The sequence below is a fragment of the Cavia porcellus genome, unplaced genomic scaffold (genome assembly GCF_034190915.1).
Source record: "Cavia porcellus strain 051 isolate PalLab524CR breed Dunkin Hartley unplaced genomic scaffold, mCavPor4.1 scaffold_2, whole genome shotgun sequence".
Taxonomy (NCBI): Eukaryota; Metazoa; Chordata; class Mammalia; order Rodentia; family Caviidae; genus Cavia; species Cavia porcellus.
The window spans coordinates 10725130-10749328 of record NW_026947485.1 but is presented as its reverse complement, the minus strand read 5'-3'; the positions used below and the strand labels follow the sequence as shown (position 1 = coordinate 10749328).

The 24199-nt window shown below is 48.6% G+C and overlaps 1 protein-coding gene and 1 long non-coding RNA gene across 10 annotated transcripts in view; one reads left to right on the top strand and one right to left on the bottom strand.

Annotated features, from left to right (window-relative positions):
- LOC134473535 (uncharacterized) overlaps positions 1 to 4237 on the bottom strand; it is a 34915-nt gene extending 30678 nt beyond the window's left edge. The window contains exon 1 of the long non-coding RNA XR_010043831.1: positions 3657 to 4237. This is a non-coding gene — a long non-coding RNA (uncharacterized LOC134473535). The remainder of the gene's footprint in view (positions 1 to 3656) is intronic.
- A 99-nt stretch (positions 4238 to 4336) lies between these two features.
- Atxn7l1 (ataxin 7 like 1) overlaps positions 4337 to 24199 on the top strand; it is a 222050-nt gene continuing 202187 nt past the window's right edge. For 3 of the 9 annotated variants that reach the window (XM_013152451.3, XM_063238043.1, XM_013152450.3), the window contains exons 1-2: positions 4338 to 4550; positions 5085 to 5153. In XM_013152451.3, the coding sequence (XP_013007905.1) occupies positions 4370 to 4550; positions 5085 to 5153 (250 nt within the window). In that variant the 5' untranslated portion in view covers positions 4338 to 4369. Of the gene's footprint in view, positions 4551 to 5084; positions 5154 to 24199 lie in introns of all 9 variants that reach the window. The other 6 variants (XM_063238115.1, XM_003469799.5, XM_013152452.3 and 3 more) reach the window with 4 other exon arrangements.

Genomic DNA, 24199 nt, shown 5'->3' with positions numbered 1-24199 from the left:
TGAGAAGCAAAAGCCTGGAATTCTTTCTCTGTTCTTTCTTACTCCAGGTGCTACAGGGGTCTCTTGTCCCCACCCTGTCCATCAGCACAGGGAGGCAGAAAAGAGACAGGCAAAGCTGTGTGACAGCGAATTAGAGGGCACACTTGGCCTCCAGATGCTAAGAGCTTTTAGAAAAAGTAACACTGTACATAACAAATGCCCCCCCGCCATTACAATGCTCAGAGAGAGTGGGCCAAGGAAGCAAATTCAGAGACCGAGTAGCAGATGGAATAGATGGATTCAATTAAGGCAAAGAACATCAAACAATTCCAAGGATACCTCATCCTAACCGAATATGTCATTTTCTCCTTGCTGCCTGAAGGTAACTCCCAGTGACAGCCCCAGATTTCTGCAACCCCAGCAGGCATCTAATACCCTCAAGTGAGAGAGCTAATACCCACCCCCCTCCTCTCTTTGGTACTGTGCAGAAATGGCACATGAGTAAGACCAGGTAAACACTGGACACATGTTAGACACACATTGCTCCTGAACCTGGTGTTACTCGGATTAAACGTATTTTCCACTGTCATTTCCATGGAAGGGATTTCTTTATTTGGTCTATGGTAGACACTCCTTTTTAATGAAGCCCACCACTCTGTCATTTCTTAAAGATGATATAATAATAAAATGTTTATATCTTCTTTCTCTTCCTAAACATTAATCACGAAGAAGAGGCTGCTATGCTTCTGCCAGATAGTTTATCATACAAACATTACACTAACATGCTGTCAATTATTGTTTTGTAGGTCACTTTATTCTTGTTAAGAATGCATAAGATTTTTATTTCATCTAACAGTACTTGCAATCATTTACAACCAAAAGGAATTTAGATCTGCAATAAATATGCCATACATATAGCTGATATTAGCATAAATGGGTATGTAATAATATATAGGTACTACTTTGACCTGAGTGCTGCTGCCAACTGACCTCAATTTCCATCCAAAGTCAAATGTAAAAGTCCAGTGGTTTGATAAGCAATGTTTTCTTTATTCTCTAGCTTCTGGCTGGGAAAATTAATTGACAGCCACGTGATCCTACAATAAAGTGGATTACGGCATCACAAATTTGCCACACTTTCTATAGTCAGAAAAACTGGGGAATGTGGATTAGAAACTACAATCATATGGACAGCACTTAAACTGTAATAATGTATGTGTTCTGATCATCAATTAAACATTGCAATGTATCCAAAGTCTTTCGTGGAAATACTACATCAAAGTCACTGTGGGGCTGGGGATTTAGCTCAGCGGCATAAGCGCCTGCCTTGCCAAGCAGGCAGTCGTGAATTCGATCCCCGGTACCAGTAAAAATGAAAAAGACAAAAAAAAAAAAAAAAAGATTTCAGCCCAGACTTGTGTGTGTGTGTGTAGAACTGGGACTTGAACCCAGGACCTTCATATTGAGTTATATATCTGTAGTCCTTTTTTTTAATTTTGAGACAGGGTCTCACTAAGCCTCAGCCCATACTTTACTATATTACACAGTCAAATTGCCAGCTAGAAAAGAGTGACACTATCACACCATCCCCTGGGTCCTAAATAATAGCCTCCACTGAGAGACTCTGCTGCGGAAGTAAGCTAATCCTAAAATAAGGAACTGTCTTGTTTCTCCGAGACGGGAGCACCCTAACTTCTGGCGATAAGTCATCCGTGATTTTTAAAATAATTTTATTTGTGTTTATTTAGAGAGATTTGCACTGGCTGTCAGGAGAGAGTAAGCACTGGCAGCAGCTTGAGTCACTGCTTCCCAGAAAGTGGCCTTGCTCAAATGGCCACAGGCAGGATCAGCTCCCACGGCCTGTTGGACCAAGACCCTCAGGTCCTGCCTGAAGGACAGAGGCCTCCCTCACATGGCCACTGGAGCAGAGGGTCCCTGCCACATAGACCTCTCCTAGGGCAGCTCTCAATGTGGCAGCAGGCCCTCCTGAGAGCAAGCCAAGAGTGTGCCAGCATGAGCGAGAGAGGAAGCCACAGCCTTTTTGTAACCTAACTGCAGAGTGCCGTCTGCTATGGTTACTGTAGTCTATTTGTTAGAAGCAAGTAACCAGGTCCAGCCCACACTAGAGGGGAAGAGACTGCACCTGTACTTCTGAAGACCAGGAGACAGGGCTCACTGGGGGCCACCTTGGGGCAGCCTATACCTTCCCTGCCTCTGCAATAAGACAGGAATAGGCACCAACGTGGATCATAAATACAGGGAAAACAGGAGGGCAAAATGGGGAGGGCCATATTCTGGTGACTGCTCATGTCTGTCTGACTCTCTCTCCAAAATGCAGCCAAACAACCCATCCTCTGATATGCACCTTCTCCAAGGAGCATCACGCTGGCTCCCTTCCCCCACCTGCACACCAGGGTTCAGGTCCCCGCTCTCCAAACTGCTAACTGGTTTTCTGAGACAGGGTCTCACTATGTGTAGTTCAGGCTGGCCTTAAACTCAGTATGTAGCTGCAATCTTCCTGCCTCAGCCTCTCGAGTGCTGGGATTACAGTTGTACACCACCACACCTGGCTAGCCCTCCTCCATACTCTGAGTCCTTTCCTAACCCGCCTCCATACTCCAGTAAATCCCGGACACCCTCGCCAGAACACGTTTCTAATTCATACTTTCACCTTTACAATGCCAAAAGTCCTTCATGGTTCCCTATAACCAAACAAAATCCAGTCTTTTTAACCTGGCAGTCAGTGAGTAACCTGACCCTGACCTGGCTACCCAAAATCACCATCACCAACATCCCAGGGAACCAGCAGAGATTTTATTCATCCTTCCCCTCCTTTGGCAAGGCCAGTCCATACCTTACCACTATAAACTCTTGCCAGTTTCCACGATGCAGAGTGGATCCCATCTTCTGATCACTCCTAACTACATCCGGCTTCTCCTGTGGACAGGCACCACGTGGGAGGCGGCACCACTTACCGGGATGCTTGGTCACCGGCCAGTCCCTGGGCAGGTGTCCCATTTCCTTTAAGGAGCTGATGAGTTCCACTCCTCCCCTCTCCCAGGAATGACTCACTGGCCCTCCCTCTGGGAGGCTGGCTCTTGACGGGCAATGTTGGTGGGAAAGTTGAACGGATGGGCTGAAGGAAGGAACTGTGTAGCGCCCAGTGGCCAGCATATCTGAAGAGGTCACTGCGCAATAATTATTCATCCCCCCCCCATCCTAAAACGGGACCGCTCCACCCAGTGGTACCCTCGCGGGGCAGGAACCTTCAAAACGCCAAGGCAGATGAGATTTAACTACGTGTGACAGGATCGAGCCCCCCCCCCCCCCCCGCACACACACGCACATCACAGCTGCAGCCAGGTCTGCGTTCCCGGCTTCATCGCCCATCCGTCCCCGCACTGGCTGTGCAGTGCAGGGTGCCAGGCGCCAGGGCATTAGACAGCAGGGCCGGGGCAGAACTCTGTCTGCATCAGGCGACTTCAGCGCTCTGGCTGTGGGGCAAATGCGCATTTGGGAAACTGCGAAAGTGAGAACTAATGGGCGCTGGAGAAATAGGAAAAATACCGAGAGCAGGGGTGCTCGTTTACTTCAGTTAATTCCTAGAAAACAAGTAAACAAAAAAATCTGTCTTTTAAAAAGTTAACACAGGACCTTTTAGGGTCTTTGTTACTCACCCCAGGAGGAAAATCTCGATTAAAGCACCGAACGTCCGAACTCCGGAGGAAGCCAGCGAGCGCTCTCTAGCTGCACAGCCTCAAGCAAGTTCTCCCGGGAGCCGAAGCTAGCGCCAGCCGGGCCACTCGCCCTGCGGCGACCTCGCAGGACCCGAGAAGCCGGGCCCCTGCCAGCCGGGCGCGGGCGCGGGAGCGGGGCGCTGGGCCCCCGAGTTTCGAGTTCCGCTCAGCCGAAGCCCGCGCGCAAGGACAGCTCCCCCGCAGCTCCTCCACCTGCCGGGGCTTCCGCTCCGAGGCGTCCGCGGTCCCCGGCCCGGGGTCCAGCCGAGCCTGGCGAGGCCGGGAGCGAGGTCCCCCGGGGCCCCCTCGCGGGCTCGGGGTGCGGGTGCAACCTGACTCGCCGCTCCCCGCCGGGCCTCCGGGAGCCCTGGGGGCGCCTCGCCTGGCGGCGGAGACGCAGGGCCGCCAGGACGCGCCGCGCCCGCAACTTGGGGTCCTCGCGCGGCTCCCTTGCGCGCCGGGACAGCGCCCCTCCTCCGGCCGCGGCGCGGGTGGGCTGCGGGGCGCGCGCCGGGCGCCTCTCTGCTGCCCCTGGCGGCTGCGGCGCGCAGGGCAGGGCCGGGCGGCGTGGGGGGGCGGGCAGGGCGCCGAGCGCGGCCCCTCCCCCCGCCTCCTCCCCCGCTCGGAGCACTCAATGTCGGAACGTTCCGAAGATGACGTCGGAGCGTTCTCGAATCCCGTGTCTCTCGGCTGCTGCTGCCGAAGGAACAGGGAAAAAGCAACAAGAAGGAAGAGCAATGGCGACACTGGATCGCAAAGTGCCCAGTCCGGAGGCGTTTCTGGGCAAACCCTGGTCCTCCTGGATCGACGCCGCCAAATTACACTGCTCCGACAGTAAGAACCCCACCGCCTCCTCCTCCTTTTATTATCCTGTAACCTTTCCATTCACCTAGAGCCACTGGGAAAAAGTGTGTGTGCGAGAGAGAAGAGTGGCCCCCGTGTCCTCCATGCTTTCCCTCTCTCCCCAAATAAATACACACGGAGACAGATCACCAGTGCCCAGGGAGGCCCGGCTGCCAGGGCTGGCCGTCTGTCTGTCTGTCTGCGTGTCCGTGCCCGGCTCCCCGTGGCAGCCCGCGGGGTGGGCTTTCGCAGCCCCACCGTGGTATCTGTTTAAAAGGCTACTCTGTTGCTGCTTGCATAGTTTTTTTTGGTACCTATCTGGGCCAGGTGGATGGGAACCCAGACTTGGGAGGAAAAGGCTGCATTCTCAATTTTTGCAAAATTTTCATAGACAGGATTTATATCGATCTATTTGCAAATAAACACTCTCCCTCCCCCTTTGACTTTGGCTTTTTTTTTCTCCCCCACCCCCTCTTTTTTTATTTTTTCCTCATTTTCTCTTTTCCTTTTCTTTTTCATCTGCAGATGTAGATTTAGAAGAGGCTGGAAAAGAGGGTGGAAAAAGCAGGGAGGTTATGAGGCTTAATAAAGAAGGTAAGTGGAGCTACTGGCATTTTAGTGTTAGCATGTGTGGCAGAATCTTCTACAGGATTTGGAATATAATGTGAATTGTTCTGCTGGGTACAGAGTGACTAAGGCTTGTCAAAAATTGAGCACGCCCAGGTGACTACTGCTTCGTGTTAACTTCTTTCAAAGTATAAATCCAACTGGGGGGCACGGGGCGGGGGAGACTGGAAGGCAGAAGTTTCCTGCACTAAGTGGGAGCCTACCTCGGAACCTTCTGATGCGTATCAGCCATTCTCCTGTAGAGTATCCTTGCTAATGGTGGGGGATCAGGATTCCTGAAAGGAGAATTGGGGCTCCCTTCACAAGCATTCCAGCCTTTCTTATGGGTAAATGCACAAGTTTTAATGAACCCCACATGGTCAGCTGTTCTAGTAGCTACTTTTCCACTCTCCACTGAAAACCACTGTACATGGCAAACCTTTGCAGCAAGTGACATTTGGCCCACTTTGTGCACGGTCACAGATTATCATGTGGCAACCAGGGTTAGGGGCAGCTGTATGTGCAGCTACCTTCCCTAGCTAGTCCCACCTATCTCTGTTTTCCCAGCAGGGAAGTACGGTAGCTGAAATGGAACGCACTAGTTAGACAGGCCATCCCAGACTGAGACTTGCGAATGAAGCCACAACCTGCTGGAGCTGGGCATCAGACACATGTGGTTGTCATAAATAAATCACCCTGGTTGTGTGTGTAACTCCACTGTTTGCAATGCTGGCCTATGGGCTTCCAGTGCAGTGAATCCAGAGGTCATCCAGAGCTCAACAAATGGATGGGTTCGCTTGAGTTTTAATGCACTAACTCAAGTCTTATAAATGTAATTGGCTGGAGTTGAGGGTGGGAAGGGTCTATAAGAAGTTGGTGGGAGATTTTTTTTTAAAAGTTCATGTAAAACTAGGCCATAGTAATACAAAATGAATGAAGGAAAAGCATTTAGACACCAAAGATTCTGCTCAGGAAAGGCGATGACACCCCCAAAGACCAACTAAAACCTGCTTGGAAAGATGGAACTCGTTTTGCAGGTCAGCACCTATAACAGTTGATTTTTCTGTGCCCAATCATTTCCTGACCATCCCGCGAGAGAAAAATTAGCGCTTTAGAAAAAAAATAACATGGAGGTTAAAATGCATGCATAGTCAAGGACAGATCTCTGGTATAGTGTTTCTGCTAATTAAGCACTTTGGGAACAAAACATTATTTTAAGGATGTTTGCCTCTAAATATCCTGGTGTGATCTTGACGTGTGTTTAGGATGCACAAGGGAGTGATGTCGAGTGGACTTCTTACAAGTGGCAGCTTATTTGTGCTAAATATCCATGTGTGTTGGCAATGGGTAGAATCCCTGGAGGTTGTTTGTCTTCACAAACTCTTGAGATCTTTAAACACTTTAAAGCTTGAGTTATCAGTTCCCCGAGAGATGAGAAGAAGGCTGTGAAAACCTTTAACTGCAGTCGAGTGGAGGTGATGGTATGGCACGGGCCTGGCACCTCTGTGGTCCGGGTGATGAGTGTGACTGTAATATACAACACTCACGTTCTTTCTCCTCCTCCCACTTCTATTTCAAAAGAGTCTTTTTCTCAGATTTCTTTGCCTCGTGAGAAATGGATTCTTTTAAGGAAGAAATGAAAAGCTCTCCTTCCCTCAGAAGTCATAAAGGGTACATCCTGCTTATTATGTCCTTTGTCCTGGAAAGGTACAAAGCGTTAGCCCCTAATTATATGCATTTGCATTAAGAGCACCCACTGTTCAGTGCAACATGCAATTGCTGACTCCACCAAAATAGCCACGCAGGGGCTCTCTTTGTTCATGGAGTGGAGTTGGGTGAGCAGGGCCTGGTGGTCTTTCTAGTACATGGCACCGTTTTATCTCCAGGTAAAATACCTCGGACTCAATGCATATTCCCCGTGGTGAAGAATTTAAGACTCCAGATGAGACTCTGTATGTCAGGGTGTTTGGTTGCCCAGATCTCCCGTAACACTGGTTGCATTAGTCCCACCCTGTTGGAGTTACCATGTGGGAGGTCTTGGGGTGGGGGGGCGTGTGCGATGGTCCCTGTAGGACAAAGTGGCCTGTGTGTGACTCTGTGTCTGTGAATATGATCAGACGTGGATTGATCATGATGCTCTTGGCAGTAAGCATGTCTTGAGAGGAGATTTGAACTTCAGTGATGATGGATGGGTATTCCCTGAATGAATGTTCAATAATGAATGGTTATTCCATTGCATTTGTACTACATTGTGTTATCCAGTGATCTGCTGATGTGCCTTTGGGTTCTTCCTGCCGTTCCACCGTTGGGCTATCATGAACAATGGTGCTGAGAACATTGGTGTGGTATGGTATCTATTATAGACTAAGTTCACGGAGGGAAGTTAGCATAGAAATGTGAAATGAGGATCATTTTACCTTTTGCCTCTCTGGCCTCAGTTTCAAAAGACAGATTTAAAAAAAAATAACCCAATCACTGTAATACTGTTCCTTCCCTTCCTTCATCCTGTTAACCTTTCTTCGCTTCAGTTTTCTACCTGTCTCAGGTATGAAATGTTAACTGAATGCTTTGAAATCTCATAATAAAATATTCATGTCAGTGTCATGTTTCATCCAAAATTGTGGTCAAGAGGACTTTTGCAAATTCTTTTGAACCTGGCCAAGCATCACCTGCGGTCAGAAGCTGTCGCTGATCCCAGAGTTGGTTGCCTTTGCACGGGTCCCGTCAGAGCAGCCTGGGCGGGAAGGAGAGCTCCAGGAAGCTTCCAAGTCAGCTTCTGGGGTTTGGTGCTTGCCCTGCGGGGAGGGGGTCCTCCCCTTCGCAGAGCCTGTTTTCTCATCTGTGCAGTCCAGGGGCTGGCACGGAATGTCCTCTTCAGGACCCCAACGCTTCTGAGCCTGGACTTCTCTCTTATGATGGATGCAGTTGTACCAGACAAGCTACTTCTAAAGAACCTTGAAAAGTATAAACAAGCCCTCACATTAAAATACCTAATGCGGCCTCAGATATATTGAGAATCAGTGGGTACATTTTCTCAGCTTTTTACTTCTCCGTGCCACAAAGCCTGCATGTCATTCACGGACATAGTCCTCCACAAGTGGCTGTGACTAGTTAGTGGGCTTCAGCCCTGGGAGAACAGAGGGGTCAGCGTCCCAAGCCCCGAGGGGGGCAGTGCCTGGTGGCTGGCTGTCAGCTTGCCTGATGGGGGTCCCAGAGACCCTTCTAGCCTCCTCTGTCACCGATGCTGTGTTTATGGCCGCAGAGTCCTAGAAGGCTGTCCTATGCTATCCTTTTGAAATAATTTTTGTCTCTTAAGCTTGGTAGATTTGCCTGAAGATTTTTTTTCAGGATAACTAGGGAAACGCTCTTTGTGATTTAGGAAGATGATTCTCATTTCTCATTGCTTCACCTCAACTTTTTTTTTTTTAAAGAATACCATTTTATAGACGAGGAAAGGGCTCAAGGTTCGTGGTGGTTCTTAACTGTAAAACAGAGATGATAATAGGTCAGTTGGAAGATTAAGTGTGCTGCACATGGTATATTCTTAGTAAATTTTTTTGTTCTTTTTATTGTCATGCTTTTCACTATTATGATGATTATTACTAGTATTCATGAACTCAGTTCTACAAAACTTTAACTTTTTAACAAACCTGCCATGACAGAAAAGATATACTGCATCAGAAACTTCATTTTTAGATTATTTTATTATAATTTTACAAACCTAATAATTCACTTTTTTTTTTTTTTTTTTTTTGTCTTTTTCTTTTTTATTGGTACCAGGGATCGAACTCACTTGCAAGGCAGGCACTTATGCCGCTGAGCTAAATCCCCAGCCCCTAATAATTCACTTTTTAAAAAAATAATTTCTGGCCAAATATGATAGAACATGACATGGGAGGCTGAGGCAGGGGAATCACAAGTTCTAGCCCAGCCTAGGCAGTTTAGCAACTTAGCAAGACCCTGACTCAAAATTAAAAAAAAAAAAAAAGAAAGAAAAGAAGAGGGCTGGAGATATAGCTCAGTGCAGAGACCCTGGGTTCAATCTTCAGCACTACCAAAACCAACCAGACAAAACAAAACTATGGACATCATTTTTTTTTTTTGGTCTTTTTCATTTTTGTCAGTACTGGGGATCGAACTCACGACTGCCTGCTTGCAAGGCAGGAACTTACGCTGCTGAGCTAAATCCCCAGCCCCAACATCATTATTTTTAATAGGGTGCAGCTAATAAGTCATTGGTAAGTTTTATTAAGAGTTAAAGAAGAGTACTTAGTTGATGGCTTATGGCTAAGAAGAGTTTATGCAACGTTATCTTGAGACTACGGGTCTAAAACAAATTTTAGAAATGCTCCGTGAGTCAATTTATCATTAAGAAAAGTGAGCCCTCAGCAGATCCTTGCAGAGTCTTTTGGAAGTCCGCCCTAGAATTGGGGTATTGCCTGGTGGCAGCCCTTACACAGGGAAATTTATACAGGTAAACTTGTGCAGTGCTTCTGATTGAAAACTCCCGGGCCTGTAAGATCTCACTGTGATTGTCAAGATTTGCCGCTCTCCTGAGATGCCGGTGGAATTGGCCTCCTGGAGTAGAGGAGGGAGCAGGGGGCATGGGAACAGGTTTTGCTCAGGGTTAAGGGCCTTTCAGTTTTGGTTGAGTGGGAGCAAACTGGAGGGAAAAATGGAACCGACCTGTTAAGAGTGAAGTGTTCTTAGCGCCCATGCCAGGGAAGACAGAGACCAGCTGTGAGATTTATGGGAAACGCGTCCCCTGTCCCCTTATCACTACACAGACAACTCTGTTATCTATGCTAATAGGAGATGGGAAGACACCCAGTCTACAGATGACACAGATAAACCTCATTTTCACTGTTAATTTCAACTTCGTTCTCCATTAAGGTACCTTCTTCCTCTTTTGCTAACAAGCAACGACATTTGTTCACTTTGGCATTTCGTTGTCATTTCTCCGCTTGCCCAAGGTTTCCAATGGAGGAACAGGAGAGAGAAGAGCTCAAGGTGTTAGGCAGGCAAGATGTGGAGGAGGAAGTCAGGGCTGGGAGGATTCGTAAGCTTTACAGTCCTGTAGGACGGATGGAGTCCAGCATGTGCCAGTACCACCAAGGCAGCCAAGCTGGGAAGGGACACCCAGGAAAAGGCAAGGCTTCTGAAATGAGTGTCTCTTTGTGCAGCAAGAATTTCCATGTGCTCGGATTCCCGTGCGGAGAAAATGTGCCTCTGGGATCTTTAAGAACAGGCCGACAGGATGGGCACACTCTGAGATTGGATACAAAACTACCTCCCATGCCAGTTAGATGGTGACACGGTCTCACCAGGCACCGGGTTTTTTTTCTTTTTAACCTCTGAAGATACAGACTGTTAAATACATTTATCTAAAACATTCCTATGTTACAAAATTCAGAGGTCTCCCTTTCGGCACTGACGGCCAATTGCTTGTGTATCCTTCCAGAGATACTCTGTGTGCATGGGACACATACAGTTTTGTCCCTGTTCTTGTATGAATGCCAGGAAGCTGTAAGCATAGTGTACTGTCTTGCCATTTCCGTTTGTCCTAGTGGGATGTCCTCAGCAACTCCTAAAGAGCTGCCACCTTCTCTTCTGGGTGTCTTGTTTGGTTTTTAACTGCTTAGTCTTTCTTGGGCTCCCCTTCTGCTGTGCGAACTCTGGCCTTATCTGGAGCCTAGGGGTGCAGCAGTGCAAAGTACAGCCTTTGTCTTCGGATGCTTCCCTCTCAGCAGCAGACACAGGCCTTAACAGAGTCACGGTGCCTGTGAGAGGTGCTTAAAAGGGAGACTTGGGATGCTGCTGGAAGGCATAGCAGGAGCTGTGCCCTAATTTAGGAGGGGAGCTCAATAAAGCCCTCCCTGAAGAAATTTGCTTTCAGCCACAACCTGGGGGATGCAGCTGGGCAGGGTGGACTTAGAACAAATATGTGTGTGATGACCCAAAACCCAAGAGAATACACAAGGGCTCGAGTGCTCCAGGTTGTTGCTGGAGTGAAGGTGGCCGAGCGGAGGGCGGTGTCAGCGTTCTCATCAGTGGCAGCACAGAAATGTTGAGCCAGATGCATGCTGTCCTGGGCACTGTAGGACGTTTGGCAGTGTCCTCTACTCACTGGATTCCACTGGTGCCTCTCTCCTCTTCTCCAAACTTGGACAACCAAAAATGTCTCCTGACATTGCTGAATGTCCCTGGGGAAGCAGAGTCATCCCGGAGGAGAATCATTGGTATAAGGCAAAACTGGAGAGATAAGAGCAGAAGAGAATCATTTCCTGGGCCTACAGCTCAGATAAATTGGCCTTATCCACTGACTACTTAAGCATACCACGTGGACTGGAACTGTCCCTTGGCACTGGGCTGCATGCAGACGGGTGTCAAAGAGAGAGAAGACCAGGAGCCCTCCCCCAAAGGTTTCCAAGATCAGTGCTTTGCTGCTTTGCCATCGAGGGTGACAGTCATGAGATGTAGGTTCTCCTAGATGAGCCAGGCCTCCTTCACTGTGGGGAGCTGAGACCCCCAGGCACCAACCCTGATAATAATGGCATTTATTATTCGGTGGCCCCTGAGGTCAGAAGCACCCCACAAAGCACTGAGGATTTTAGTTCTTACTGAAAGTCAGGCTGGAAGGACCCCTGGTGCCCTCTGCAGGGTAGGAGATATCTGCCGTGGGGACAGAAACCCAGGGACGGCAGCAGGGAGGCTCCCAGGCCGCAGGACTTCTGATGTGCATGTCACAGGGCGTCACCCAGGACTGCGGGGCTGCGGTGAATTGACTTAGAGGAGCCAGGCGGATCCATTTCTGCTTGCTTTCCTGTGTCGGTCATGGAATAACTTTCCCTCAGGATACTTCATTCATGGCATCCTTCTAAAGTGGGCATCAGACGGTAGTGGCTGACACAAGGTGACACAAGTAGTCAAGTCGCTTTTGTACAGGGACCCCACACCTTAAGGCGGCCCAGTCTTCACATCGGGGACCAGTGATTGGTTAGTGACTGCGGGAATTTAGTGGAGCAGCAGTGGAAAGGAGAGAGCATTCGCCAGTGGGTTGGACTTTTCGCAAATATTGCAGAAACTGAGTGGCAGTGATTGTCTTATGTCTTTCTTCTAAAACTCAGCGCAGAGTTCTGCACAGGACAGGCAGCCAGCTAATGTTTCGCTGGCCTTTTCTTTCTCTCTCTCTCTTTTTTTTTTTTTTTGAGACCATCTCACTGTGTTGTTCACGCAGGCCTTGAACTCGCTATGAGCCCAGCCTGGCCTCAGACTCGCAGTGATTCTCCTGCCTCAGCCTCCTGAGTTTTGGGCTTACAGACATGCCCCACCACATCTGGCACTGACCAGCTTTTTCTTACCATCTTCTGCAGCAGGGCTAAGACTAGCCAAATAGACCTGAGTTTGGACCCTAAGGCCCTTGGATAAGTGCTCAAGAAGTCCTTTGTCCCAAGAGGGCTGAAGCCAAGGCACAGGATTCCAAATAATGGAAGATGTAACCTTGTTCACTTTTTGCCTCCAAGTAAAGCTGGAATTCTGCTGGGGACAGAGCATTTGTTTTTATGGAGATGCTTTATCCTTGTGGTTTCATAACACAATTCCACTTGTCACTTTTAAAGAATAGAGTGCTGGAGATAGAAAGAAAACCAAATAAATATGTCTGGGGCAGGCTACACTGGCACCCGGCCACTGTCCCGGGAAGACAGAACTAAGTAAGTGACGTGATCTCTGAACCGAGGAGCGATTATCAGGGTGCCTGCTTCTGTCAAGGCTGATGGTGCAGGGACAGATCAGTCACAGGGCAACTCACCACCCCAGTCCACCTGCAGGTCATGGAGGGCTGGGATGGGGTGAGAAGGACACCCGGTGTGAAGGCACTGACCATGAGTGAGTCCAGCATTCCGGAGGTGCGGCAGGAGGTGGACATGAGCTCCTAGTTTGGCCACGCCAGATCAAAGGGTTGTTCAGCTGTTTTTTAAAGTGTACCTACCACAAAAGGACAAAAGCCGCAGTGCCACCTCTAGGTTCCTAGAGTAATCAGACTGGGGAGTAGAATGGCAGGAACCAGGAACTGGGGAAGGGGACAGCAGGAGTTAGTGTTTTGTGGTACAGGTATTCAGCTGGGGAAGCTGACCAAGTTCTGGGGATGGGTGGTGGTGATCAATGGATTTAATGCCACAGAGCTGTGCACTTAAAAATGGGTCAGATGGCAAATGTTGTGTTGGGTTTTACCACACACACAAGTCATTGGCATTGCAGACTTGTTTTTCATGGAACATTATTCAAGTCTTGCCATTACCTAGCTGTGTATTAAATTCAACCTTAATTTCTTCATTTTCAGAATAGGTCTAATAGTGCCTGTTAGATTTGTTGGGGAAATAAATGAGATCCTATCTGGCATGCAGCGGACATTTGATAATGCCAGCTTTTGTTAAGACAATTGCTGCTTTTACCAGGCACTCGGGACCTCTTCTTGGTCTTACCAGAGCTGCGACTTCCGGAAAACAGACTCCGTATGTCCTGGGTGCTCCAGGGGTGACCCCTGGGTCACTGGGCATCTTTTATCAGCATTTGTGACCCTGGATCTTTAAGGATACCATGCATGAAAACAAAAGGGGCCGGAGCAGAATCCCTGTACTGTTAGTTTTCAGGAGTAACTCAGTGTCAGTGCTTTCCAAAGTGTGGTCCCCCTGGAACCCTGGTGGTGCCCGCTAGGCATGTGGCACCCCAGGTCCTGGGCTGTGGCTGTGCTGTTCAAGGTGGAAGCATCACAGCCAGGGACTTGCACTTCCCAAGGGTTGCTCAGTGGCTCTAGTGAGCAGATGTCAACCCACAGAGGTTCTGATTTCGGGGTCTGGCTGGGAAGTAGTAGAGCTGGGATTTGAGCCCCAAGGCAGGCTCATTGCAGAGGCTAGACTCTTTAAAGTGTGGCATCATAAATCTGCCATCCTGGGACAGAGTGGGGACTCAGGCAAGACCCAGACCCAGGGTTAGGAGGCTCGTGCGGGCTTCTGCACATATGGGGCTAGTGTCTCCGGAGTGTTGTACACCCGCCTCCCCTGGCACCTGGCTTGCCTCAGTGCAGTGTGACCAGGAGTGTCCTTTTGTTGAAATGGGACTCAGGGTCTGACTGACCTTTCTGTGGGTGTGTAAGGCAGAGGCCCACTGAGGGGGCCCTGGGGGCCCCCGGGTCAGCCAATGCCTTTCTATCCCGAGGCCCCAGTGAGGCCCCAACAAGGCCCCGGAGTAGAGGCCTCTGTGGTCAGAGGGCTGGCCTCAGGGAATTACAGGAGCTGATGCAAACTCTTCCTTTTTGGGAGAAGGTGTTAGCAAAGATGGTTGCCAGGCAACTCCAGGGCATCTCTCTACAGTGATGATTTCTCCTATCTCCCCCTTTTGAACATTTTGGAGGCTGCTGTTCATTTTCTCCCGGCTTGGGGTTGTTAGTGTTTTCATGAAGGGTGCACTGCTTTGAATGATGGACTCGAGATGGCTTTTCAATACCTGCCTCAATTGCAGACCCTTTTGATGGTGATGTGCCTGCTAAGTGGGTGTGAAAGTCCTCTGCCTTCTGCCACAGCATGCCCTACTTGTCACTGGCTCTGAGGGGCAGTGATAAAGATTCTTTGGATTAGAGTGACTGAGAGAGACACTGAAGGCGTCTCCCACGCGAGGACAGGGCTGTGTGCCAGCGTTCGGTGCCTGTGATTCTGGATTTCACCCGCTGTCATTAACCAGAGCACTTGGGCATTTTATATGTGACGCCCTTGCTACTTCCAAAAGAGCTGGCGTCCTCTCTGTCTCCCTGGCTCAGGGACCAGAGCAGTCCTTGACAGTGTCACCTCTTCTGTATTCAGTCACCTTTGTGAGGGGTTCCAAGTGTCCCTGCCCTGCCAGCTGGGAATTTGATTCTGCTGATGAGGACCAGGACCCTTTCAGTATGACAAGTCAGGCCCCTGCCCCAGCCTGGCAACACACGGCCAAGGCAGTGTGCTGGTCACTGTGAGATAAGTTGGGCTTACTGCCATGTCCCTACACCCAGGCCCTGTCACCTCAACCCCCGCCATTGCATCCCTCCTCCTCATTTTTTGCAAGATCCAAAGAGGACTTGGGTATAAATATGAGAGCTGCCCCTTTGCAGGGCTGAGACACAGGACTAATTGGCAAAGACAAACCCAGTATATAATAATTGGGTGTAAGTAAACTCAGGGGCTTTCTGCTTTCCAAGTGAAGTTATGGGGGATCCCCTTAAAAAGCAGACAGCCCTAGAGCTTTGTGAAGTTTTAGTGGTACCCACTCATATACCTTTTCTATCAGCGCCTGGTGCACGCCCTGTGCCTGCCTGTGGCCCACACTGTGGGATCCTCCACCCCAGCCTTTCCCTCTGCCACCATTCTGTGTCCTCTGCTGGTCCCCGCCGCCCCTCAGCAGGGCTCCCTGCCTTCTGGCCATCTGCACTTTTCTTCTAGTGGCTTTCTCGGTCTCTCTGTCTCCACCTCATTGCACACCACTTCAAAATTAATCTCCCCCAAATTCATATGTATCACTGTTCCATAAGGGAAAGCCTTTCATCGCTTCCCCGTCAGCCACGTGAACAGCAGCCCACGGGTCCTCCGGGCCTCTGTCCATCCACAAGCCAGGGGTGGGGGGTAAGGGGGGCGGCCAGGGTCAGTGCTCATGGGACCTGAGCCAGCTGTGTCCCCTCCTCTCTTGCACCTCCCCCTCCAGTGCCTTCCCCTCTGCTCACCCCACGGCCTGGCCCACACTCTGGGGACATGGTCCCTCTTTCTGGCCACACAGCCCGGACCTCCGGGACCCTATGCTGCAGGCTATACCCACCATGCATTTTGGTCTCTAAACCTTACAGTTCCTCACACTGCCACAGCCCATCCCATGGCCTCCCTGAGCCTTGTCTTCACACATGCGTCCGAATCTTCTCGAAAGGGCACAAGGAAGGGTGGTGGTCAGGCTGTCTCCTCCAGATTTACCGTTCAATTATGTTTTAGAGAGGAGTGGATGAGGATTGATTTTCGAAGCTGTAACTAAATCTCAGATTTCTTTCTTTCTTACTTTTTTTTTTTTTAATCAGTACCGGGGATCAAACTCACAACTGCCTACTTGTAAGGCAGGTGCTTATGCCGCTGAGCTAAATCCCCAGCCCCTAAATCTCAGATTTAGGCCCAGCATTTTGGCAAAAATATGTCCCTGGCAACTTAATGTTTCATCATCCACCTCACTGGGACACACCATGGCAGGGAGCCCCATTATTAGACGTTTTACCATTTGGCTAAGTATTAAATTTATTCTTCAGATATATTTCTTGATATGCTTGTCTGCCTTTTTGTTTTTTTCCCTTTTCTTTTAATCGTACTTGATAAAATGACTGAATGTTCACCTCTTAACCATTTTTAAGGGTATGGCTCAATTGTGTAACCAATCTCTGGAAATCTTTCATCTTCCAGAACTGAAACGGTACCCACTGAACATGTTCCCTTTTGTATTTTCACCTTGAAAGTCAGTCTGGAGATGACCTACAGTTTCTTTGATTCACCACCTGATATTTTGAGGTTGTTGAGATTCTGGGGTTTGACAGCCCTCCTGAAATTTCTGTTCTGGTAGATATTTGGAGCCACAATGCAGAAGGGCCCTAGCTTAGGTTAGATGTGAGTCCTGGCATCTTCCTTGTATTTCTAGATCTGCAGAGAAAATTTAGCAGGAAGCTGCTACGATGGGAGTCCAGTGTCACAGATGCTTTTAATTTTTATTATTACTATTTGTGTGGGATTGGGGATTGAACCCAGGGCCTTCTCACAGAATTACGACTCTGGGACTACAGGCGTGTGCCAGTGTTCCCCGGTTCACTCAGACACCTTTGAATAACCTGAAGCTTCTTATTTTATATTTGGTGGTAACCCTTATCCTGCACCCTTGTTTTTACACATACAATACACTGAAATAATAGGAGCACGGGCACTTGTGCACCTGACCACACAATCAACTTAGAATAAAGTGGCCGTTCACGTTTTGTCATGTTCTCCTATAAAGACACGTATCTGTTTATATGTAAAGATGTCTGTCATGCGTATCTGTAAAGTGGTAGGCATCATGACACTTCATCCCGCAGGATTTATCATTTTGTCCCATTTTGACCATGTTACCTTCAGCTGTTCACTTAGGTTTGCAGAGCCTCGTCTTGTGTGTGTGTGTTGAAGTGCTAGGTAAGTTGCAAACCATTTGATGCTTCACCCCTAAATACTAGAGTGTGCATTCTACGGGCATTTCTCTAAATGAACAGTAATTCCCCATTATCAGTCAGTGTCCAGTTACCCCCGCCTGCACATGGATAGCTGCTTTTCTCAAGCTAAGACCTTGTCAAGGTTCATGCATTGCCTTTGTTTGTTGTTATGTCTCTTTCACCACTTTTAATGTAGAACAGTGCTCTCCATCACATACATGTGTGTCGCTTTCTACATACACATATCTAAGGCGTTGCTATTGAGAATTGCTCACATCCTGCTCTGTTTTCCTTGTGTGTTGGGTACCTTTTTCTTTTTCTTTTTTGGGGATGGGGTGGGGACATTATTTTTATTACTAACATAGACTACAGCAGATGATTATACGACATTACCTGTGGGCAAATGGACCTCTCCAAACTGAACCCCACCTCCAGTTAGAGACATTTTTGGACTAACTCAGCCCCACTTGTGTGAAGTCAGGTATCAGTAAAATTAACAGAATGCTAAAGCAAAGGATGATTGGGTTCCCTGAAGAAAGCTCAAATTCCAGAGAAAGAAAAGGGGTGGTGGTCAGGCTGTCTCCTGCAGATTTACCGGTCAGTTATGTTTTAAGAGAGGAGTGGATGAGGGTTGATTTTTGAAGCTGTAGCTAAATCTCAGATTTCTTTCTTTCTTTCTTTCTTTCTTTTTTTTAATCGGTACCGGGGATCAAACTCACAACTGCCTACTTGTAAGGCAGGTGCTTATGCCGCTGAGCTAAATCTCCAGCCCCTAAATCCCAGATTTAGGCCCAGCATTTTGGCAAAAATATTTTCCCTGTCGATTTAATGTTTCATCATCCACCTCACTTGGGGACACACCATGGCAGGGAGCCTCATTATTAGACATTGACCATTTGGAAAGGTGGTGACCAGTTTCCTCCATTGCACAAATGTGTTTCCTTTCTGTTGCTACGTGTTGTGCTGTGCGTGATCTTTGGCACTAAAAGTGAATGTGTCCCTTTCCCCAACAGAAAGTTTCCTGGTACCCCTTGGCACCCATCGATGGTCCTGGCCTGGATGTCTCCTTTATGTAGTGGTTATAGGATAATCATTTTCACGTTCTGTCATGCTGGCCTACTTTTACTGGCCAACGTTCTCCTGTAAAGACTTCTTTCTCACCAATAGGATGCTCTCCTCTCTGTTTTACATTCCTTCTCAGAGGCAGGGGAAAGCTTTTCCCTTTAACTGCCAACTTTCAGAGCCAGACATCAAACAGCGTGATTCTTAGGCTAAGGAGGAGGGAGGTTAAGGCCTGACGTGCTCACATTTCAGGAGGATGCACGTGTGCTGGGAAAACCCATCATCAGCGGAAAAGCTTAGCACGAGCATCAGGAAGTTGAGTGTGATCCAATCTTGGCTGGTGGAGCAGGAGTTTAAAAACATTGGAAACATGATCCCCCCACACACTCAAAGGGACCTCTCCTTTAAACATCTTCCCGCCGGCTTGAGTGACTTTCCCACTGGGCAGCATGGAACAGCCATGCGTGTATGACCCTGCCGTGAACGTGTTGACTGGGGGAAGGAAGAAGATAATTACACTTCACACAGTCCACCCTCCCCCTTCCATCTGGAGCCCCGTGTTTAGCCTGGGTCGGGTGAACCCTGAAGTTAGTGTGCAGGCTGCAAGGAGGGAGGCCCTGTGGGTTGTGAAGCCAGGGCAGGGCTTCCTGCCCCACTCAGCAGAAACAGCAGCACCCAGGATGTGAAAGACATGGGCGTGGGCTCTCAGTGGGCTGTGAACGCCTGCGGCTGCTGCCCTCCAGGAACTTGCCGCACAGCGCCAGGGGATCTCTGGTGCTGCAGAGAAAGTGAAATGGGCCTAATACCCTGGTGGCCAGGGAAAGAAGAGAGCTTTGGGCTAGGGCTGGTTGGTTTGGAGCACAATGAAGGGTGTAGAGTAGAGGCCTCGTATTTGAAGAATGAATGAACGCACGCATGCTCTATGCAAGAGTGTTGCTGGTGAGGATGCAGACATTCAGGCTGTTCGGTAGGGAAGAGTGTAAGCAACAACCTGAGGACTCTGAGCTCTCAAGGAAGTTTCTTTTGGAAGACAGAGACCTGACGAGGTGCCGTGCCTCCAGAGAGGTGCGGTTCAGGATTGTTCTTGCTGTAGACCCACCTGGTGTCCAGCCTTTGCAGTGAGCCTCCAGGAAACAGAGGCTTTCTTTTCTTTTCTGTGTGGGTTTTGTTTCTCTGTTCAGGGCTCTCCCAAACACATACACGTTTGAGATCTTGCTTCCCAATTCATCTGTAAGTTCTTTTGTAACCCAGTCAATGTTGGATAGTAAATGTTTAACAACCGTCTCTCTAAAAATTTTTACATGTTTATATGCTTATTATAAAGTTTATTGATAAAAATGGTGCTTAAGGTTGTGTGGTGGCGCACACCTATGATCTCAGTACTTGGGAGGCTGAGGCAGGAGAATCACTGTGAGTTTGAGGCCAGCCTGGGCTACATAGGCGAGACCGTGTCTCCAAAAAAAATACATTGCTGCTTAGCATATAATGTACAGATAGTAGAACATTTAAAACTATTATAAGTTTTATAGAATCTATTCTACAGTGTTTTTGTTGATTTTGCCAAATTCTTGCATCCCATGGCCAACCTAAGATTTAATTGACAAACAAGTATAGACCCCACGTAAGTACTGGCTGATGTTTTCATTTCAGTAAGCAAGATGAAAGTGACAGAACACAGAGGCATGTGGGAACTCTAGTTGACCCTTGGGCTGTGAGGGACTTCCTTGCTGAAGTGGGAAATGGTTTCCAGGTATACCGAGGAACTTGCCCAGATCTCTTTCCATCTATTCACAGTGCAGACATAGACTTCATAATATCCTTTTAAAATTAATTTGGCTTGTTAAAATATTCTCCATCACTCTCTCAAATCTAGAGAATAAGAAACAATTTCAAGCCCCAACTTGTAGCATTTGGCAATTTCTGTAGCATGAGCTCTCTTACCTGCCACATTTCAAGGTGTTGCTGTGAACTCAGAGCTGGGAAGAGACAGATGCATATGCCTCAGCACGGTGTTACACACAGTGCCATCATACAGATACGCTCGCTGCAAATCACTTCAAGAGCAAGAGTCTGAAACCATCGCAGAATCCAGCCTGCAGCCTGTTTTTATAAATAAAGTTTTATTAGAATTGTAAACGCAGGCTGGTCCGAGTGCAGTGGTGTTTACAACTAATTGATCACAACCAGTTACAGATTTCTTTGTTCCTTCTCCACTCCCACTGCTTCACTTGACTAGCCTTAAAAAAAAAAAGAATTGTAAACGCACTCCCTAATTTACATATTGTCTCTGGCTGTTTTTGCACTGGCATGGCCACTGATGTTGAGACCCTGGTAGCCCCAAAACCTAAAATATTTGCCGCCTGGTTCTTTCTGGGAAAATTACCAGCTCCTGCTCAAAGCATAGATAATGTAATAGTAAAATGAATCAAGCTAAATAAGAAGTAATGAGTCTTGCAGATTCACTTTTTTGTCTTGAATAGACTTTTTATTTTTTTGTCTTTTTGAGACAGGGTCTCGCTATGCGGTTCAGCCTGGCCTTGAGCTCACTTTGCAGCCCGGGCTGGCTTTGAACTCACAACAATCCTCCTGCCTCAGCCTCCCGAGTGTTGGGATTACAGGCGTGAGCCACCATGCCCGGCTTTTGAATAGACTCAATTGTAAGCTTCTGTCATATAATTTTTCGTAATTTAACAATTAGCTCACCAAATTCCTGAAAATGTTAGCAATCTGCTCCTGGGAGCTCTCCAAGCCAGCTTCAGCTTGCACCAAGGGTCTCAGCTTTGAGTGCCAGGCATGGAGTTGTCACTCTTGGGAAGAAGCAACTGAGGATTCCAGATCAGAGGGCTGCCTCGTGGAGGAGGATGTGAGCTACTTGAAATTGTGGTCTAATCGCCAATAGAAATCAGAAGAAAGCAATTTTGAGGTTAGTTTTCATATGATGGGGTTTTTTTCCCCTCTCTGTGGGTCTGTTTTGGCTTTGTAAATGAGTTTTCTTCAGAGCTAATTTAAAAACTCAATTCAGCATGCTTTTCTTACCAAATTCCAGGAGCATCTGTCTTGGGCCCATTTAGCCCTGACAGCCGCCCAGCCGCCTTCCCAGCGACCACGGCGCTGTGTGCCTGAAAGGCCACTTCTTCCCAGCCGGCCCAGCAGGAGGAGAGCTGGGCCACTGGTTGCGTGGCGCTGGGGTTTTCCTTACCGCCATTTCCTGCCGGTTGCCTTTGAATGGATTACAGATGGTCAGGGAGAGACTTCTTGGCACGGGCAGAGGACGAGTCTCCAGCGCTTTGTGGGAAAGGATTTATAACAGGATGGCAGTTTTTGCCTACCGAGAATGGGCCTGGCCGCCGCAGCCTTGGGGGAGAGCAGCTGCTTGCGGAGCGGCTCAAGGTGGGGCCAGGCAGGAACCGGGAGGTCCACGGTGAGGTGGTGCCCTTCCTGCAGTGGCGGTCACCCTGCCACCTGTCCAAAGGTGTTAGGTCCTGTGGGGATGCTGGCGCCTGGGGACATGGCCATGGGGTCTCAAGGGCCCCCAGGAAGGGTAGTATATCCTTAGGTCTTTTCATGGAGAGGTGTGCAAGCTCCTGTCTCTCTTTTGGTTTCTTTTCCAGCTGTAGCATAGAGCACACTTTATCATTTCATTTCTGAAGGGGCTGCACTAAGGATTAACCCCAGGGCCTTTGCACTGAGCTACATTCCCCAGACTCCTTCATTATTTTTGTTGTTGTTCTTTTGGCTGTTTGTTTGTTTTGAAACAGAATGTTGCTAAGTCACTAAATTGTTCAGGCTAGGCTCACATTTGCTATTCTCCTGTGTCAGCTCCCAGAATGCTGGGATTACAGATAGGTGCCGCCACTCCAGTTTAACTCTTAAATTTTAAAAAATACACATAACATGAAATCTGTCTTTTAACCATGTTGAAGTATGCAATTTAAAGGCATCAAATGCATTCGCAGTACTGTGTGGCAGGCACCATTCTGTTTCCAGGACTCATGCAAAGTTCCAAGCACACACTCCACACTCACTAACTAACCAGTAACTCCTGATCCTCGATCCTCAGCCAGGCAGACCCGGATTTGAATTTCCCGTGTTAGGATTTGTGATACTTGTGAGTCTTTTTGTTGTTGTTTGCTGTACCGAGAATTGAACCTAAGAACTTCTCATGCTAGGCAGATGTTTACCACTGAGCCACATCTCAGCCCTTTTTATTTTATTTTGACACAGAAGCTCACTAAATTGCCTGAGCTGGCCTCAGATTTGAGATGTGCCTGTGTCAGCCTCCTGAGTGGCTGGGAGGCTGGAGTTTCAGGTGCCCTGCTGTAAATCTCCTTTGATGAAAAATGCTCGTTAGGTTGGATGGGAGGCTGAGATAAGCACTTTCAGTTCTACCAACATGATGATTGTCATTTGCAGACAGAAAAATAGACCAGCAACATAAAGAAAGACAGATATTACAGTATGCTGGGTGGGGACGCTCCCTTTAAGTCTCATACCTGTGCGCTTAAGAATTCAGCTAGCGTCCTGGCTCAGGTGCCCTGCTGCCTGCTTGCTGTGTGACTCGGGGCAGGCTGCCTTACCTTTCTGTGCTAGGCTGGTGGTCGGGAAATGGCAGCGGTTAACTCTCATCTAGCAGCGGGGCAGAATTCTGGGGGTTTCTGTGCTGTGATGATGGGGTGAGAAAAAAAAAGGGCTGAAATTTGAAAGCCCGGGGAAGGAGGAGTTGGGGGAAGTTGAGTTCGGAAGCTTCTACATGAAGACATGGGTTGCCGGGAAGCAACAAAGGAACCAGGCATGCAGACCAGCTTCCAGCTTCTCCTGAGCTTGACTTCGCCCCTCCCTAGCGTGGTCCCCTCTTATCCTCCAGCTCTGCATGCATGCCAGGGCTCTGGGTGAGGGGCCCTTTCTGCAGGCAGGGGACACTGCTGTGTTGAGGGGCAGGAGCCCCTGTTTGCTGTGTGTTCTCCAGGAGGTGCTCAGCCTTGGGAAATGCTCTGGAAACAGTTCCTGCATGGCCACTGGGTCGCCCCTAGGAGGCAAGATGGGGAGAACATTGTTCTTCGTCCTCTCCCATGGGCTCTGTGCCATGGTGAGGGCCACGTTCTGGATGTGACAGCTTCTCAGTGACACCAGCCAGGAATAGTCCTGAACTGGGGCTCTGAGAGGGGGACCCTAGAGGGTGCAGACCTGGCACATCCTCCAGACCAGCAGCATGGCTGTGCGTCCGGGGCGCAGTGTTCTTGGGTCATTAGGCCTCATCCACTCTAAGGTGCCACTCATGGAAAGATCCATTGTTATTTTATGAGACACTGAGAGAAAACTCAGCCCATTAAACGTAGCCACTATCCGTTCTAAAGCTCATCCTGATTTTGAAGATGTTGGGAGATGAATCTTAGAATTATTAAAATATAGGAAGGCAAAAATAGAATGTAAACCAGAATCGACATCTGGCTTTTTGAGATAAAGCACAAATTTTCTTCAACACCCAATGCCCCTGGTTTGGTGGCAGAGGGTGAGGGGTGGCCTGCCTGCCATCAGGGGGTCTCTGCAAGAGATAAGGGGGAGGAGGCTGCAGCAGCTGGGGTTTGATCTCCCCCTGCACCCAGATAGGAAGCAGGAGGGAAGGAAGTGGCGCAGACTTCAGAGGGCTCATTGTCATCTAGGGACCAGAACATTCTCAGGGAGCCCCCTCCGTCTCAGGGCACTGGTGAATCATGCATCCACTCTGCTCAAGAGGAAA